Here is a 20061-nt window from a genome sequence, read left to right on the forward strand (position 1 = left end):
ACCACTAGCAGATAAGCTTTTGACCAGGACTTTCTTCAGCAGGCTACTTGTCTCAGTTAATGGAGTTCCAGTACACCCACTCGCCCTCAGAGACCAAGTTTTCACCCTGCAATCATAACCCATTGTTCCATACCACTCACTGAGAATGCCCAAAAGAACTACTACTACTACAGCAGAGCAAGGCTACCAATTCAGATAGCCTTTGGGTGGCTTAAGCAAGGTCAAGGTCTCTTTACATCAGCATTTGTTTAAACCATGGGCTGTTATGTCCGAACCAGGGCACTACCAGTATTGCATAATAAATAATGCAATAAATATTATAAATGGAATAATAAATGCATACTTCAGCACTATCCACAGGATGCGTAGCAGCTATGCAGCTTGCCAACCAATTGTGATTTTTGCACCAACCAACTCCCCTACAAATTATGTATTGAAAAATAGTATGTGCCAATCTAGCAGTGTCATGACTGCAATCTTTAATGATTATTTGTTTGCCAAATCCAATGAATTCTATTCTTCTTGACTCTCTTATTGTATTTGGCACAGTTGATTCCCTGCTTCTATTATTTTCAATTTATAAGCTGCTAATTTACACTGGTAAATTGATTGGCACTGCAAATAAATTTAATTGCAGTGTCTGTGTGTGCGCTGTCTCAGAAGTGGTGTTACAGAAGTGGTTGATTCTTTCTGAAGATGCATGTTCATTTTCCCATAGTGTGTTTCCCTCTTCCTTCCTTCCCTCTCTGCCTGAATACTTTTTTTCTGCAGCTCCAATATTTCCAATAAAAACTGTGTCAGGGAAGCTTTCTACCTGTCATCTTCCATCCAAATGTTTGCACCTATGGGGTGGAGGGAGGCTGTTATCTACTCCATTTGTATATTGTATTTCCAGCCAGTCATTTCATTTATCAGATGGATCTGGACCTCAGTAAAACTCTGCAAATTGTGCTTTTGTATAAATATTGTTGGTCTTCGGTGAACTTGGAATGTCAAAATACTTCAGCTAATTCACTATCCTGGGATTTATTAATATTGGGGTTGTATGCGATAGATGGCTAATAAGGATTGTAGTAACACTGTTCTTGATTTCATTTCTTACCTTGAGTTTTTTTTTTAAGTTGCTAGTTTTTCCTTTTTTTTGGAAATACTTTTTATTCTGTTTTTTATCTTTATAAATGAAATAAACAATAGCAACAATCCAGTCATTATCTACAGTTTCCAAGAATACAGTATTCTTAAGAGGACACAGCAATAATGAGGGAAGGAGGAGGAAAAAAAAGAGAGAGAGAGAGAAAGGAAAAAATCAGAAAAAAGAAAAAGGAGAAAGCAAAAGGGGAAAAGAAAAAAAAATTAAAAAGTTACTTCAAGGAATTAAATTTAAACTGCATTACACACAAACTTCAAGTATCATTCTATTTAAAAATTATACCTATATCATTGCCAATATTACACTTCAGTACAACATAGGTAATCAACCTTAAATTTCAGTATCGTATCATCAGTCTTATAGCAAGGAAGCAAGCATACAATTCATTTCCACTAACCATATATTGCCCTTCAGTTAATATATAATAATAGAGGTTAAAAATTTAGCCAGCCAGAGATATTACTAATCAAAGTCTCATAATAATGACAGTAATAATAGTAAAAAAAAGAAAAAAAGGATAAAAAATAATAACAAATCACAAATATATTTTATACTATCTATATTTTAGACAATGCCATTTCTAGATACATACATACATACATACGTATGTATATATGAACATATATATATATATATATATGAATGTGTACATATGTATACACATCCAAATAAAAATTTATAATTTTTTATAAATTGATAAAAAAGTTGCTAGTTTTTCATGGTGCTAGAATAAAGGTGAACCAAATACAAATTGATGTGCTGATCTTTCAAAAACGTAAACCTAAAACAAGCTGTAAATATTATTCAATGCTTGTTCTATGTCACAAAGGCCTTCTGGACTTTAGTTCAGAATCTCTGAATTTTGAGCTTTTGTAGGGTCTTTGTGAACATGAAACTTAAATGGAATGGGGTGTTTTCCTTAAAGAAGGAATGGAAGTTGTAGCCAATTAAGTATTAATATATAGAGAGAAGTATTTGCATTTCTAGCATTAGTTTAACATCAGATAAAGCTCATTTTAATTAGCAAGTTGAGCAGTTAAGAGTTTTGTGTTTTGTTTGTTTTTTGGCTTTGGCTTGTTTTTTGTATTTTGTTTCACAGGTGTTTAAAGTTTGTAAATAGTGTTAGATAATGCAATACTGCCCTCTGGTGTAATGTAGAGCCCTATAAAATTCTTCATGCATACATGTTACTTAGGAAAAGTTGGAAAGCTCACAGGAACAGCTATAAAATGAACAGTTTTAATTTCTGAATTACTATATTTGAAATACTCATGCATTGAGATTTGGGCAACAGTTGTAGCATGTTTGTATTAATCTGAACGGTCATTTTTGGAAACATACCAGTTTGAATATTTAGTTACAAATACATTTAGTGTTGCATATGACTAAAATCTGAATCCAGCTAAGCTGGTGGAAGTGGACATCCTCACCCATTCCTCCCCACAGCAGCCCCTCCAGCCCCCTGAAAATGCTACACAGATGGTTGGGGGACCCTGCTGAAGGAGTAAGCTGTGGTGCAGGGGGATTCCCAGAAATCAGATGGAGGCACTTTTCATGAGTGGGGCCCTTCAATTCATGGAAGGCAGGTTCAGCACCAAGTTTTTAAATACAGAAGTTACACTTGTGTCATACTAAAGCTATGATTTTTACTTTCAAAGACTGGGGGGGGGGGGCAGTCAGTACAGCTCCTTCACTATTTTTTTTTAAAGAAGTCCATTGTGAGTCATATCTATTAACTTCTTAGCACTCTGTGCTATCAGATTTCCTAAGCTGTTCTTGTATCTAATTTGTACTGTACAAATTAATTTGCTTTTGCTTGTGTGTTTTTCTTTACAAGCACGCCTTTCATATAATGATAGAGGTAAGATGCATTGTTTGTTCATAGTCATGGATTTGTGCAGTTGTAGACTATATGAGTGATATTTGGGGTAATACTTGGACCAAACATTTATAAATGTTTATGTGGCCAAAAGGCCACATACTGGTGTTCCAGTGTACTGATAGATTTCCTTCCTTGTTGGAACTTCTACAAACTATTTATTATTTCAGTGTTGTCAAACTATTTGGCTACAGCTTATGGTGGCACTAGTTGAGATACCTCTGAAGCTTAAGAAGTATCTCATATTGTGCTAAGTACAATTACTCAGGTTGATATTTTCTTTTTTAGACTTCAGAGTCAAATTGTTGTAGTGTCATGAATACTGAGGTTCACAACCTTCATGGGTGTCTTTGTCAAAGTGGAGACTACTAGATATGCAAGATAAATAGTCTGCATTTATCTAGTGAGAATATTTCATTAAAAATTCAATGTTTCTAAATCATAATGTTGGTAGGTACTCATTTTGCTTTCCATATTTCTATTTTACTTCCAAATTATAATTTTATTTGAATTGTAAAGCATTTTGTGTAGTGCCAGTGGCTGGCAGCCAAAGAGCTACTTTAGGCATGTCCAAGAGCTTGGGCATGTTCTGTGGAATTGGTGGCTTCTTTTCTTTTAACAGCAGGCTCTGATGCCATGTCCCAACCTACTTTTGGAAGTCTCCTCAAGTTCAAAAATGGTTTGAAAAATGGCATGGTGGGCTGCTGTTTGGGACGCACAAGCCCGAAGATCCTCTGGATATGTGGAACTAGTCAAGCAGTCCTGTGAATCTTGGGCGCTATGTTACTTAATACTTTCCCAATTGGTTTATTAAACAAATTGTTCTTGTGTATTTGACATATGTGGCTATCACTGTAGTGGGTCGGTGGAGATTAAATTAGTTATACAACATTATCAATTTTCCACTTGTTTAGTTGAATCTTTTCTCTGAAGAAAGAGACATTGTTTTTTGTAATAAAAAATCTGCAGAACCTTTCAAAATCCATAATTCTCCATCTCATAATCATTATTGGCATATTAACACATGCCTTATTTTCAGTGAGGATTTACTAGTTAGCTGTTTTTTTAAAATAACTACTGCAGGTTGTCAGTGTTCATGTATCCTGTAAGTGGGAGCAGTTGTTGATAAAATCTCTAGAAAATTCATTTCCTAGACACTATTAAGTAAATGCAATTAGTAGTTTAAATATGGTCTAGATTTAATACTGCTGCATAAAGGAAATACTTGAATTGGTTCACTTACGTAAGTTTTAAGACAGTCCTGTAGTAGAATCCCACAATTTGAAGGTTGCATTTTTGCATCCTTAAACACAGTGGCTATTTGTGATAGGTTAAGAAATAGTAATTTGATTAAAGTCTCATCAGATTTTCTGATGTTAACACCTGATGTGCTGTTTTGCAAAGAAAAGAGTTAGAAATTGGATGGAAGGCACAAGGCTAAATCCAAAGTTCCCCTGTGTCCCCCCCACAGATGTGCTCTCGAGGGTCCTCCAACACTCTGGAGCAGAGTTGGGGGGCATGCAGCAGGGAGAGGGGAATTGACTCCACCAGCAGTATCAGTTCTGCTGGTGGGAGGACACTGTTGGATACAACTTCACAGTGTGTGTGTGTGTGTTCAGCATTCTTACAAACTTGCATTTAAGATTATTGTTTGGCAGATATAGTGCACTGTCAGAGTAACAGAAGCAAAAAAACCTCTCAGGTCTCCTGCCCTGGTGAGCTTATTTAAATGCTGACAATCAGAGGACTTAGGCTTCATTTTAGTTGGAGGGAAAGGACTTTGGGTAAGCCAAGATAAGTTTGGTAATTTTATGAAATAAATAGTAGTCTCCTAATGAACTTTATTTCCTTTGTCTTCATGATAGTCCTGCTCATATTCCTGTTAAAAGGCCAGTGTTCTAAAATGGGTGGGGAACCTCTTTCAGACTGAAGGCTGAATTCATTCTCGGAGAAGCTCTCAGGAGCTGCATTCCAGTGGGGCCAAAAATACCCCCTAAAAGAAAGCATATTATAGCTTACAGCTCCTGCTGCCAATAATTAAGCCTTAGGAGAGGCATTTCAACCTGCTAGAATGGGGGGGGGGGAATGCACAAAAGCTGGGAAACCACCAAACAACCAGTGGATGGGGGAAAGAGGGTGGGGCCATCTGGGAAACTGAGTAGGGCCAGATTTCATTCCCAGCTCTGAGGTTCCCCAGCCATGTTCTAAAAGATCTTCGAAGTATATTTTTGTAGCTTGTTTTGAATGTATATAATTAAGAGGAATACTGAGTGTTTAAGAAATTCTTTCCAACATGTGCATTTATTGTAGCGGGTTTAGTCGGACATTTTCTTTAGGTAGCTGAGTGATTGTCTCATGAAGACCTTAAGCACATTAATATTTCTAAGCTGTAGCTGCAAATTGAAGTTGAAGGATTTTAAAAAGTCATCATTGGGTCTAAAAACTTAAGTGAAAATGGGATGTTTTATAAATAAACCATGCCCTTTCCATAAGTAAATGGAGCTCTGAACTCTATTAACCTGCAGAAAAGACAGTGCCAAGATAATCCAAAATAGAAGTTCATTCTGTTTTTTAGTAGATGCCTTCTAGAAAATACTGCCTGCAGTTGTCCCCACTAGCTTATCATTGAAATGACTGTAGAAAATCAATTTAGACTTTATAGTTTATGTTCTCCTTTAAGCACATGAAGAATAATGGTATACTTGAGGAGAGTGGGCTTTTTCCATAATGAAAGAGTTGAAGTGTGCATAATCGTAGTACCGGGGCGGGGGGGCACTCCTGCCTCTCCAAAGCCCTCAGATAAGTGAACAGGGGTAGCATAAGAAAGAAAGAAGGCTGGGTAGGACAGGAGCAATATCAGAAGCAGGTGGCTTTCTTGAGCTTTAGAGGGAAACCACCTTATAAACAATAGTTTGCTAGGTAGAAAGGGAGGCAGGAAGTGGGCATGGCTGGAAAGCTACGTATAAAAGGCAGAGGAAGGGGGTTAGTGGAGGAAGAAGCTCTATTGGCCCTCTTCATTCAGGGAGAGGAAAGGAAGATTTGAATTACCCCATTTGTCTGGCAGAGTCCCTTCCATGTAATCAGTGATAAGGAGAATTTTATAACTGATACAGATTTATGGTTAAATGTGATTTAAAATGCTAGTCTGTTTCCATTCATTGTTGAGCTAGAATCTGTGTACAAAATGTCCTCCTGCAGGAAGGATTTCGGCATGTATTTTTAGGTAGGAAATGTATAAATGAGGAGGAATTGTAAGCTTTTACAGTATTGGATTAAATGGTATAGTTTACTAGCCTTAAAAAAGCAAGGGTGAGGGGAGGGAACTGCTACCATCCTGCCCTGTCATTATACCTGGCAGGAGTAATTGTAAGCATTTATTCACAATTATAGAACCTGATGTATACAATCAACAGAGGCCTAAAGAAGGAGATCACCTTCATTTTAACAGTACTTCCCTTTAGTCTGGGAAAGAATCTAGGACATACTTGGTGCCTAATTTTTGGCTTCTTCATACTATATGTTTTTTGTGAGTGTGGTGAGGGGGATCTTTTCACAGATTTATGCTTCAGAGAGCTGCAGTCCTTCCATAACTACCTGTTTTTTGATAGATCGTTAGTGGAAATTAAAGACATGTAGGCACAATTCAGATAAATTTAAATGTACATTTAAATGTAAGCTTACATTGCCTTCATCTCAGTGGGACTTGCATACCTAGCTTCCTCTCTATGCATCTGTAGGCACTATTGTTTGATGGAATCTCAGACTCAAGTAATAGTTGAAATTACTCAATTTATTTTTGTGGACAAGGATGTGAAAGTTGTTAATACTTTCTTGATACGGTTTGATACTGTAGTATTAGCATTCCTGTTTTTCTTCTGCTACTAAGTTTTATTGGCAAAGCTTGGCCCCCCATCTTTATACTGGTCATCTGTAGTATGGCAAAAAAACCTGGAGCTTAATTGATTTTGTCTGTTTCTAGGATCCTGGACCACCACCTCCATCACCACTGATGGGCCTAAAGCCTCTGCAGTTACTAGAGATCAAAGCTAGGGGAAGATTTGGCTGTGTCTGGAAAGCTCAGTTACTAAATGAATACGTAGCTGTGAAAATATTCCCTATCCAGGTATATAAACATCTTTAAGACCTACAGTGCTTCATTGAGAATTGTTACAGATGCGAACTAAAAAAACATTTAATTCTACTTTTCAAAAAATTGTAAATAAAAAATGCCAGACTTTTTAAAACAAACAAGAAGTGAGAACACCGGACTGGAATGAATCATCTCAGTTTAATAAGCACTGTTTATATAAAGGGGAAGCGATATTGAACTATATATTGCTATGTTAAACTGATACCACAAAACAGGGGTATTCAGTTTTGGAGTGTGTGAGTATACTTGTAAATTTGAGTGTTGTGGGCACTGGCATAAAATTGCTGCCATGGGAGGTGTGCCCATTCACAAAACACCTGCTGTGGTGGGGGTGTCCAGTTACAAAAGTCCCATTTCCCAGAAGGCAAAAGACAAGTAACTTGCCTAAGAACCTGTGTGCAAGGCAGTGGTGGGGTCTGAATCCCAGACCATGAAACTACTCGGTTGAACCCACAATTTCTGCTCCAACAGAACACTCCATTTTACATAAGGCAAGCCAATTAATTTTCCCAAAACATCTCTGAATAAATGTGGGGTCTCAATTAATTGCCCCAAATTTATTCCCCTAAATCAAAAGTAAGATCATCCCCAGATTCATTACCCAAATCAATTCTTCAGTTAGCTCATCCCACCCACCAACCCAGCCTACTTCCTGCCTCTCTCTGCCAGTCAACTGCTCCACAAATATTTCTCCACCAACTAATCCAGGTCTCGCTGAAGATATTTTACTCCCCCCTCTCTCTCCCAGGATTGTATATCTCTGCCAATATCATCATCCCTCCCCTCCCACCCCCAGGTTCATCATTCCCAAATGCACATACCTCTTCTCTTCTAGGAATTCTTCCTCTCCTCTATTCTCTCTCTTCTCTTCTCTTCTCTCTCTCTCTAGCTCACTCCTACTTCTCTTCTCCTTCCTCCTTCCCTCAAGATTTCTTCTTTTCTACATTTTTAGCAGGCAGTTTGGTGACTCTCAAGCTACCCACCATCTTCATTTCCTAAGAATGTCTCTTTACTCTTTACAAGCAGTAAAACAATAAAAGCAATAAAACCCATTTATTTAGGTTTGGGATATAAATTAAGTACACTGCTGTATTCAATAACTTTGAATTTTTAACATGTCTAATAGCATAACTCAAACATCACAAACTCATAGTTACAATGCTGGGAGTTCTGGATCTCCTAAAAATGCCACAATTAGCAGTATCCAGTTAGATGGTGATATAGAAGTTTGGTTTCCTTTTAATAGTGAATCATGGAATGTCTCTGGGCCCAGAGAGATTCTAGGGAAATAAAGAGGGCAGGTGGCTCGAGCTTTGCTTTGCAGCATGCCTAGCTTTGCCTTTGCTTGTTATGAAGGTGCAGAAATTTTTTAAAATAGATTTAATATATTAACATGCTTATTTTTGTTTTAGGACAAACAGTCATGGCAAAATGAATATGAAATATACAGCTTGCCTGGAATGAAGCATGAAAACCTATTACAATTTATTGGCGCTGAGAAACGAGGCACAAACATTGATGTCGATTTGTGGCTAATAACAGCATTTCATGAAAAGGTGTTTGGTTTAGTTATTTCTCATTTTAAGTCATACAGTTTTCATAACTGTAGTCGCCTCTTTTTGCCTTTAATGACCTTTAATGTTACGTTCAGTTCTGTTTCAGAAATTGAGGATGTGTAAAACCTGTCCCTGTGTTTCTGTTGAGTTTTCTGCCCCCAAAGTGTGTGCTATTGACCTGGTTCACATGATTAAGCAACCCATGTTTTGTAAAGTGTGGGGTGTTTGGGAGGATGCAGGAGCAAGCGAGCATGCTTGCTCCTGCCCACTTGCTTGTTTCCACTTTGTTAAACAACCTGTTCCTGGGTTGCTCTCCGTGATGTCCAAACCTGGAACTTTGGGTTGGGTTGTTGAGGGAAGAACAACCCAGAGTTTTAACCCAGGAACAAACCATGGGCTCTTTAATCATGCGAACCAAGCCATTCTGTTTCCAGTGGGAATTTCTGTGCATGTTCCCAGTTCTAAAGCCGAGGCTAGCTTATCAGTGACTGCATAAACAGACCCTTGCGTAATTTTTTACCTGACAAAGTAAATCTGAAAGAATTGGACTGAGAGTGAGTTTAGGATAATTTCCCACATGGGCATATCCAGCAAACATGCATCCCATTCCAGGCACGTATCAGAAATGCAAAATAGATGCACAAACTTCCTTTCTTGCAGCAGTATCGTTCTGCAGGTGCATCCTCAGTGCATGTGTGGCACTGTCTTGACATTGTAGGTAGTGAACAAGCTGAAGTCTGTGCTAGCAGGAGGTCTGTATGTACGTACATTGCAGAGATCTAAATTTGGGATAGTATTGTTGGAAACTAGTAATCTTTTATTTTTATCTTGATAAAGTCAGTTTGAGAGGGGAAAGGATGTTGAACATATTTTAATGGGAAATAAGATGTGATTTTTATAATTGTTCAGGGTTCGCTCACTGACTTTCTGAAGGCTAATGTAGTATCATGGAATGAGCTATGTCACATTGCTGAAACCATGGCTAGAGGTTTGGCTTACCTTCATGAAGACATCCCTGGGCTTAAAGATGGGCATAAGCCAGCTATATCCCATAGGTATGATATTTCCATATATTACCTAAACTGTCATTACATTTTAAATATTGAGAGGATATATTACTTTTTAAAATACTTTAGAGTTACACTGCAGACCCCGGTGCCATCTCACATGCTTTTCAGAGGTTCGCCCTATCATCCAGAACAGCTTTTTAGGGAGCTGCAGGAGAAAGGGGGAATCAATGAAAATTAAGTCAGCCGAGTCCAGAATCAGAACTCCACTGAATGCAAGTCTGGATCCATCCCAAAGTTTAGAATTATGGAAAACAACTTGACAGTGTGCTACATTTAACTTGTAACTTGCCATTTACTATACGTCAATTCCATAGTTTTCACTATAAAAGCAATGGAGTAATACATTAGAAGGCAATATTAATTTTGTTTGACTGGTTGTTGTTGTTCAGTCGTTAAGTCGTGTCCGACTCTTCGTGACCCCATGGACCATAGCACGCCAGGCCTTCCTGTCCTCCGCTCTCTCCCGGAGCATGCTCAAGTTCATATTCATTGCATCGGTGATGCTATCTAGCCATCTCATCCTCTGCCATCCCCTTCCCCTTTTGCCTTCAATCTTTCCCAGCATCAGGGTCATGAAGATATTGGTGGCATTGAGTGGCAAAAAAGCTTGTTCTCTAATTATATACTTTCATATTTTATCACTAAAAATATTTTCCCATTCTTCGCGATACAAATTTAAGCACCTTCATCCTTCACTTTAAAACTAGACCTGGGTGGGTGCGGGAGCGGTTGTTCATCTGGGTTAGGTTCTGCAGAGAGCAGAAAGTGAAGGCAATGTAATCATGGTGCCAGTATCAACATTTCTTTGCTCAGGCAGAGAATTCAGGTTTGTAGCTCTCCCATCCCTCCACACAGTATTACAATGCTGAAGGGGCCCAAACCTCCAATTTCCATTCCCAGATTTCTGCAGCTTGTAAAACAAAGTCAGCAAACTGAAACCTTTACTTAAAGTGGCTTTACTGTAGTTCTTGTGCCATTATTGCCCCTTCACCTGGCCCAAGGAGAGTGTTTGTTTGTTTGTTTTAATTACATAATGGAATCAACTGAGCATGAATGACTTAGCTTCAGCAGTTCTTCAGACCATTCACTCCACTCAAGTGATTTAAACTATAGACTGGGTTCTATAAATGTACTTGCTGTGAAAGCCCCTTCAAGAAAAATCTCAGCTTGTAGGTGAAACTTTCTGTAAATTGGGATTTTGCACAGAGTACCAGCAGCAGTTGATGCTGCCTCCTGCAAAATCTACCCTTTGGTTGTACTTGGGAAGGAAGGGTGGTTTTTACTAGAGGCAGCAGTTCGGTGCTGCTGGTTCCCTGTGCAAAAGCCCAAATTGTAGGGAGAAACAAACTGTCTCACTAGTTCATTCTTCATAGACAAATAGAGGGGGCAGTTTGTCACACTTCCCATTGGGATTTTACAGGAGACAGTAGCAGAGTTGCAACTTGTACCTTCTGCAAAAACCCAGCACAAAGCAAACACTGTTCTCTCTATTTCATGAGCTCTCTGCTCATGCTACAGGGCTCATTGAATGAGAGGGGTCAGTGGTGATCACAAATAATGGCTTTGTCTAGTGAGCAAGCTAAAATTTGTGGACCCTTGACAATAGTTAATGAATAAATCCAAGCTGAGGATTAAACATATCCAGACATTATTCTGTTCTGTAAGACCTTTTAACCTTGGTTCTTAATTTTTTTCAAGGGACATCAAAAGCAAGAATGTGTTGTTGAAAAATAATCTTACAGCTTGTATTGCTGACTTTGGCCTTGCTTTAAAATTTGAGGCTGGGAAGTCAGCAGGTGACACCCATGGTCAGGTAAGTTTATAGTCAAGAGAGAATTCTTACACTTTCTCTGAATAAATTACCAACCTCTCTCTCTCTCTCTCTCTCATATATATTTATATATATATATACACACACACACACACACACACACACACACATATACAAACAAACAAACAGTATCTGGAAGACTTTCTTGTAAAAGAGTTTGTTGTAAAATTCAGATCTGTCTGTTAGACCAGTTCTAAATGCTTTGTCTTGATAAAGACATGTTGCGTAACTGTAACTAGCTCTTTGAGCGGTCACCTGTGCAGTGGGGAAGGAGGGCAGGTTGTACAAAGTTTGAAACATTATAGGAATAAGAATACTACCTTGTGTTCTCTGTATTGGGCATAAAACTACAAGCCCATGGGGCAGGGTTGGGGTGGGGTGTGGTAGAGAAAGTGAAAGTATCTCAAGTGTTGGAGTGAGACTGTGGAGAGACTGGAGTTGGTGTGGTTGTCAAGATGGAAACACAGCAGTTCAACAAGAGACAGGGGACACCCAAGGGCTGCAAGGAGGCCATAGAGGAAGTAAGCCTTGCGGAAGGATAAATACAGACTGTTCCAGGAAGGCCAAAGGAGAGGCCTTTCATAAATCAAAGCAATGAAAAGATCTTAGATGCTGGGTAGGAAATGACAGTGGTGGTACAAGGCCCCGAAAGTAGAGCAACTTGACAGTAGTAAGGCAAGAGAGCAGGATGTAGATAATGGATATATGATTCCTAATTAAAGACAAGTGAAAGTGAACTGTTTGGTTGCTTAATTAACCAGTGAGTGAGTGTGAGAGAGAGAGAGAGAGAGAGAGAAATAATTGTTGTGCCCTGAGAATTTGGCCAGTATATGCTTAGTTAACAATAAAAAATGGGCAGCTGTAGATACACAAAACTGTGAGGTGTGTACAACAAAGTGAGAGCAGAAGATGATCTATATTAGAGACTCTATAGAAGTCTCTATAAAATCAAATTGTGCCTTTCCCCTGCCAGTAGAGCCAATTCACCTCCCTCCCTGCAGTCCCCATGGAGAACCCTTGAGCGGATTTTTCAGGCACGTGGCGGGCTGCAGGGTAGGAAGGAAAGGGAAAGGTTCATTCACACAACATTGGATGGTAGTAAAAAGGGGGTGGTAGTGTGGAGGACTTTGGACATGGACTGTGTCTCAAATTCATTTGGACTGTGCCTCAAAGACAAACATGCTCAGGAAAAGGAAGTCCTGAAAATGTGTGTGCGTGTGCATAAGTGCACTTACAGCCCTGTTCAGCCTGAATAGGGTAGGCTAAGTGTGCAAATAGGACATGGGGCCTCCTTCAGTGGCCACCCCTCCTCACTTCAGATTTTGTAGTGTTGAGCAGAACAGTCTGAATGGGAGTTCTACTCATGTTGCTTGAACATGAGTAGACCTGTCCAGAGCAGTTGGGGACTCCATGGGCAAAGTCTGAACTAAGGTGGGTGGGTCCAGTGCACACTGGAATGTAGCAAGTAGGACCTGCATGCGTGTTTAGCCTACCCTGTTCAGAGGAGAGGTATGTGTGTGTGTAATTGTCTGTCTGTCTGTCTAATCTATCTATCTAGTCTATCTATGAGAAAGAGTCAATGGCAAATGTCATGGCCAATTCCCCAGAAAGGATCATCCTGCAGAGATTCAAGAAGGGATCACAGAATATATGTACTAAAATGGTTCAGAATATAGCAGTGGTCAAAGCTAAGGTAGCAGACAGTTGCTCTGTGGCAGCATTCGTATGGCGAAGCACTAGAGTTGCCTGTCCTGTCACAGTTCCTTGTAAGGGAACTGTCATTATGAAAAAAAAATAATTAGATGTGGGTCACAAAGTTCTCCAGAAAAACAGTGCCAGGTGAGGTTGTGAGCAAGAGATGAGCAATACTCTGTTGAAAATTACCACCAAGGGAAGATAATGGAAGCCAGTGAAACTGAGGATGTAGTCAAATGCCCTGATTTGGGTTCCACTCCACTCAGTTGCTCTCCAAGTCATAATATGGACTGGCACTAGTAAGACAGCTAGGCAGGTGCATTCACCCAAGGGCATACACCAAAAAGGACGCTAGGCAGGGGCGTCCTGTGCAAGGGAGTGCGTACACGCCATAGTCCCTCACAACCAAAGCCAAGCTATCTGCTGAGGCAACAGATAGCAGTATAAGCTGCCACAGTTCATACGGGCTACTTCCTCAGCTCCAGCTGGAATGATGGTAATGCATGAGATGGGGAGAAGTTCCAACATATTGATGAGGAGAGTGACTTGGTGCTGCCTTTCGGCCTCGCAGGGGCATGTTTTTTCCTGTTCAGGGGCAGGTGTGATAGGCTCTGCTGAGCGCTAGAGGTTTCTGAAGCACTGCTCTGGGCATGTACTTCCATATACGGGACTTCACAAAGAACTTAGTAAATGTGTCAAATGGCTACCCTTGGCATTATATAAACATCTTAACATTCGCGAACTGCAGGATAAGGAGAGAAACATACTGGCTAGGGAAATGGAAACTCTTGGTACTAGCACTTTAGGTTTACTTTCTGATACAATTGTTTTCCTTTCTTCGTAAAAGCACTTAGAAGCTTCCAGCAGCTTGAGACAAATCTAAACCAGAAATCCTATGTAACTTGCATGGGAACCTTGGCATCAGAGACTAGCTTGATAATTGAAGCCTGGGATGCACATCTCCCTGTCTGGCTGGACTGTCCTTGCCAATAGCTCTCATGCCTCTTACCCCTTTGAAAGAATACTGAGAGCCGCTGAAACTATTAGCTTCAAAAGATTTTCCATGTTTTAATATGCAATATTCTGAAGTCTACATTTTTAAGAAACAGTGTTGAATGCATTTTTGCTTTGGATGGTGAGCTATTTCAAAGTAAATTGTTAAGACTCCAAACATTATGTGCTAAATGGTTTTTTTTTTCCTAATGGCAGTTAGACTTTTTGTTTCTCTAGAATACGTGCTGAGTATTTGAGGTTTTTAAACCTTGAATATGCAGTTGTAACTGTTAACATCTAGTGGTTTATTTGTTTTAAGGTTGGCACCCGAAGATACATGGCTCCAGAAGTGTTAGAAGGTGCTATAAACTTCCAAAGGGATGCATTTTTGAGAATAGACATGTATGCCATGGGTCTAGTCCTGTGGGAACTAGCATCACGATGTACTGCATCAGATGGTAAGTAAAACACTATTTTTAAAATATTTGGGAGGAAGTTTAGATAATTAAGTAAACAAAACTAAATTTCTCATAAAACTGGTAATAAAGGAGGTTCTAATATTTTTATAGTGCAGAGACTTGCTTTTCTCCATAGCTGTTACTTTAAATATTTAAAGATAGCAATGTTGATATGTACCTAGGTGCAGAAATTAAATATGTACCTAGCTAGGTGCAGAAACTATACACAAACTCTTCACTGTACAAGCACTGTGTAGAACAGCCTTCCCAACCTTGTGCCCTCCAGATGTTTTGGACTTCAACTCCTATCAGCACCAGCCAGCATAGCCAATGACCAGGAATTCTGGGAGTTGTAGTCCAAAATATCTATTGAGCATCTGGTTGGGGATGGCTGGTGTAGAAGATGTTTTGGATAAAGGTATTTAACTTACAAGAAAGGTCATGGACCATAACTGCTATGGTGTAGTTCCTTTCTGCCAAAAATGGTGCTCAAGGCAGCCAACTATAGCAAAATACATATTGAAAACAAATTATTAATGAAAACATAAAACCATTTTAAAACACAATTAAAAACGGTACAATAAAATAAATATACAGCACCCAACAGAAACCTGTTCATCAAAAGGCTTCTGCCCTGAAAGCTGGCCAATATTTTAAAGAAATAAGAATAAATAGGACTGCTCACATACTAAAAGCCTGCTTGAATAAAAACATCTTTGCCTGTCAGTGGAGAGACAACAGAAAGGGACCCAACCTAGCTTCCCTCAGCAGGGAGTTCCAGAGCATGGGAGCAGCCACCAAAGAGATCCTGCCTTGGGTCCCCACCAAATGTGCCTCCAATGGCAGTAAGACTGAGAGAAGGGCCTCCTGCAAAGATCTTTAAACCCAGGCAGGCTTGTATGGGAGAAGGTGGTCTTTCAGGTAGCCTGATCCCAAGGCTGGTTAGGGTTTTACAGTTCATAACCAGCACTTTGATTTGTGCCCGGAAACAGAGCAATAGCCTGTGAAGCTGTTGTAAAAGTGCTTCCTGTAACTAGCCCTGGTCCACAGTCTGGATGAAGCATTCTGGGACCAGCTGAAGTTTCTGAACAGTGTTCAAAGGCAGGCCCACATAGAACGCATTACAGTAGATGGGATGTAACTAAGGCATACATGACCATGGCCAGATCAGACATATCTAAGAATGGTCATAGTTGGTGCACTAGCCTCAGTTGCGCAAGCAAACTCCTGGCCACCACTGAAACCTGGGCATGCAGGTTCAGGGCTGAATCTATGAGTACACCCCATAAATACTCCTCCACCAAACCCAGGCAAACCTGCACAGAACCCAGTAAACAGTAATGATCTGCCCAACTCTGGCACAAAGTCAGCCAATGGTCCACCCAGATTGAAACCCAGACATGCATTTGAAATGGTTTATTTGTGAGCAATAAATGGTTTAATCCAATTCTTATTGTTGAAACAGACTCCATAGTGTAGTCTGCTGTTCGTTCTCTTTTTTCCAGAGTTTCACCAAAGGGGGCAAATAAGCTTATATTTATTGCAAAAGTCAGGGGTGAAGCAAGTGCAGCCTGGAAACAAAACTTGTTATCCAACGGCTATTTTGCAGATACCTTGCAAAAGCAGATGTTTAGGTAGTCATCCATTTGTTACAATGGATGCTTGAACAAATCTGAATGAACTTTGGATGGCCCCTGATCCTTCAACTGCAGCAGTGTAAACTGGCCAAACATGTAAGGGTAAGATCTGTCAACAGAAATTGCATGGAGTAACAACTAACCCCAACCATGAACCCTGGGGTGGGGTAGGTTGTTACTCTATATGGAAAACCCAATTCACATCTGGCCTAGTATGTTAAGCTGGTCAGTGTTCCACGTATAGAGAGCAAACAGTAACTGAGTGTGTTCTTTGGTTACGTTGTGGTCTGGGATGCCAGTACATTATGTCCTAAAAAACAAAGTTGGACAACCACTAACCTTTGAGTTCTGCCCTTTGAATTTCCATATCCCAGATATGGGATATGGGGTATGGAAGTTGCCCCATACCATGTTCAGTTAAGTTCCCGCATACAAACACTTTGACTGACAAAATCAAGGTGCCCAGTGTTGTACTGATCACTGAACTCAGCTGAATAGTGCATCACATTTCACACCTGTAGTGGGCTTGGTGAGACCTGTGTTTAGCCATTTCAGTTGGATCTTGACTTGCCTGATTGCAGAAGGACCGGGTCTAGTAGGAGCATCCCGTGAGCAGAGTCGAAGTTTTGATCCAGCCCACTAAGCTCATTGGATAGCCATGGGCAAGTCACTAATGTTCAGACTAATCTGTTCTGAGCAGCATGGAGGAAGGTAGGATTTAAATATGACTTACCTAACACTTTATTTTTTAAAATGCAGGACCTGTGGATGAGTATATGTTGCCTTTTGAGGAAGAAGTGGGCCAGCACCCCTCACTTGAAGATATGCAAGAAGTTGTAGTTCATAAAAAGAAGAGGCCTGTCTTGAGAGAGTGTTGGCAGAAGCATGCTGTAAGTTATATGATCAAACTTTCAGAGTAATATTGAAGCTTCCATTTGAAACTGAACCGACACTTCATCTGATTATTTTTTTTAACCCATAGCAATATTTTAAAATCCTGTGGAGACATTAACATTCAGGATAGTTTAATCCTTTCATTTTGGCCATGCATTACAGCAATAGATTTTTAGAAGTTTAATGAACTTTCAGGTGATTAACTACATATACTAACATTTTGTTTAGCTGTTTTATGTATCTATCATTTTTCCTGAATGTTCCGAAAAAAATCCCTAGAGAGGGAGAGAAAATTTGGGGCAGCCAAGCCATCTTTTCTTATGCCCTGCCAGGCTCTTTCCGGTAGGGCAGAAGGTGGGGTTGGGGGGAGAGTGGTCCCTTACCCTCCCCCTCTTTAGTTCTCTTGCCAGGCATCCTTTTTTTTCACCTTCCCATTGGTTCCATTGGAACTGAAATTATACCAGCTCCCAGGGCTGACATACTGTGCTGCTGAACTGGAGTTCATTCCCGTGGATCCAAGTCTTCTCTCAATCTTTCCCCAACACCACTCCCCTTTTGCCTTCTCTGAGATTGGAAGAAGCAAGGACTGCAGAGGCAGACCTCCTCCACAGAGAACTAGTGGTGGCTGGTAGCCAGTCTGATTGGTGGGGCGGAGCCAAGGGTGGTCAACAGAGGCAGGGACATCTTTTGAATTCCAAACCGCCAGCAACCCATTCCTTTGGACCCACATTCTCCTGTTCCAGCAACAGCTCCAGTTCCAAGAGAATCAAATGACTTTAAGATCATGAATGCACAGTGGCAGGGATGTGGAGAATTCAACAACCATACAAAATCATCATGCTGCTGCTGCTGCTAATTATGATGTCCTATGGGGATATCCTTAGGGCCAGATGAAGGCCATAATGGGCTCCGGGGCTAGCTATCTGTAGTGCCCCCCTACTCTGCCCCCAATACTGAACTGATATATGATATTTGAGAATACACACACACACACACACACACACACAGAGCCAACAATGTACAATAATAATGCAAAAACCTTTCAGTACATATGGAAATCATCTTCCATGCTTACCCAGAAGCAAAAGAATAATTTCTATGGTAGAGAACTAGATACAAACACAAGCTTCCTCTTTTATAGCATGCAGACGCAGAAAACAAACACACATTGAAGAGAAACATAGACTGACCCACTGCCTCATTCAGAGACATAAGAGCCAAACAGGAAACACAAGCATATACAGCCAGGCCTGGCCTAGGACATTCTGCCTGAGGAGGACCAGCAAATGCATCCCATTACTCACTGGATGATATGGGTCAGTCTCTATCTCTCAACCTAACCTACCTCACAGGATTGTTGTGAGGGTAAAAATGGGGAGATTTTTAGTTCCTGGAGGAAAGGCAAAACATAAATTTGAGAGCCAGTGTAGTGATGAGAGTGTTGGACGAGACTGGGGAGATCCAGGTTCTAGTCCCCACCTGGCCATGAAACTTACTGGGTGACTTTGGGCTAGTTACTGACTCTCAGCCTAACCTACCTCACACGGTTGTTGTGAGGATAAAATCAAAAGGAGTAGGAGGAATGTAAGCTGCCCTGGGTTTTTTGCAAGAGGAAAAAAGGTGGGATATAAATGTAATAATAATAAATTAAATTAGGTAAATAATTCTATACTAGAAAAAAATAATTGTCTTACACTATGTTCATAATAAGCCTTCCTAGCATGTAAAATGGCCATCTATGCATTGTATTACATGCATGTGCAGTAGAGACAGTATGTGTCAGTATACCCTGCTTGGACATTTATGTTAAACCTGGAGAGGGAGCCTGAAGACTGACACCAGTTCTTATAACTCATATTAAACATGATACACTCAGAAAACATCCTCTTGCTTCTCATGGCCCAACAATGCGCCTCTGTCTTCTGTATGAACATCAACTCAAAGAAACATTATTAATGACAAAAGACTAAAAGGTACTCAAGGAAAGTACCCTTCTTTTCATTAAATACTTCACAGTCAGTCTGTCCCTCCGACTGCATTTCCCACCCCCACCCCCAAACCTGCTCCCTGGCTGTGGAACTCCCTGCCGAAGGAAGCTAGGTTGACTCCCTCTCTGTTGTTCTTCCATCAGCAGGCAAAGGCCTTTTTATTCAAGTGGACCTTTGATGTATAAATGGGTCTGTTGGGCTGGATGCCGTTTTTGCTCTGTACTTGTTGTGTTTTTAATTGTGTTTTAATGTATTTGTTTTATTATTGTTTTTATCAACTTTTATTTGTGATTGTAAGCCACCTTGAGTGCCATTTTTCTTGGTAGAAAGATGGTGTACAAACCAGATCAGATAAAATAAATGAATCCCACTAGCAAACTAGTTAACAACTCTGGATGACACTGCAGTGATGTCATCTACTTCTCATGATGTTCATCATCATGGTTATAAGGAGGAGAATGGTAATGAGGATGAATCATCATCATCATCATTTCATCTGTAAGGCCAACCACCTGCTTACTTGATCCTTGCCCATCTTGGCTCATTATGAGCTGCAGAGAGAGACTGGGTGAGGGGATCAAGGCGGTGGTGAACGCCTCCCTTGAGGAGGGAGTGATGCCATCAGCCCTCAAGGAGGCAGTGATAAGACCGCTGTTAAAGAAGCCCTCCTTGGATCCTCAAGTTCTGAACAACTTTCGCCCAGTCTCAAATCTGCCATTTTTGGGCAAGGTGATTGAGCGGGTGGTGGCGGTGCAGTTGA

At 40.3% G+C, this 20061-nt stretch overlaps 1 protein-coding gene across 2 annotated transcripts in view; it reads left to right on the top strand.

Annotated features, from left to right (window-relative positions):
• ACVR2A (activin A receptor type 2A) overlaps positions 1–20061 on the top strand; it is a 65105-nt gene that overhangs the window by 38581 nt on the left and 6463 nt on the right. For both annotated transcript variants that reach the window (XR_014784325.1, XM_084810024.1), the window contains exons 5-10: positions 7009–7152; positions 8592–8735; positions 9645–9790; positions 11504–11618; positions 14644–14782; positions 17179–17309. Coding sequence is in view for 1 of the 2 variants with exons in the window: in XM_084810024.1 (XP_084666150.1) it covers positions 7009–7152; positions 8592–8735; positions 9645–9790; positions 11504–11618; positions 14644–14782; positions 17179–17309 (819 nt within the window). In the remaining variant the exon portion in view is untranslated. The remainder of the gene's footprint in view (positions 1–7008; positions 7153–8591; positions 8736–9644; positions 9791–11503; positions 11619–14643; positions 14783–17178; positions 17310–20061) is intronic.

Source organism: Heloderma suspectum, chromosome 1 (genome assembly GCF_057233095.1).
Source record: "Heloderma suspectum isolate Gila_16-S chromosome 1, 16-S_ref, whole genome shotgun sequence".
NCBI classification, from domain to species: Eukaryota; Metazoa; Chordata; class Lepidosauria; order Squamata; family Helodermatidae; genus Heloderma; species Heloderma suspectum.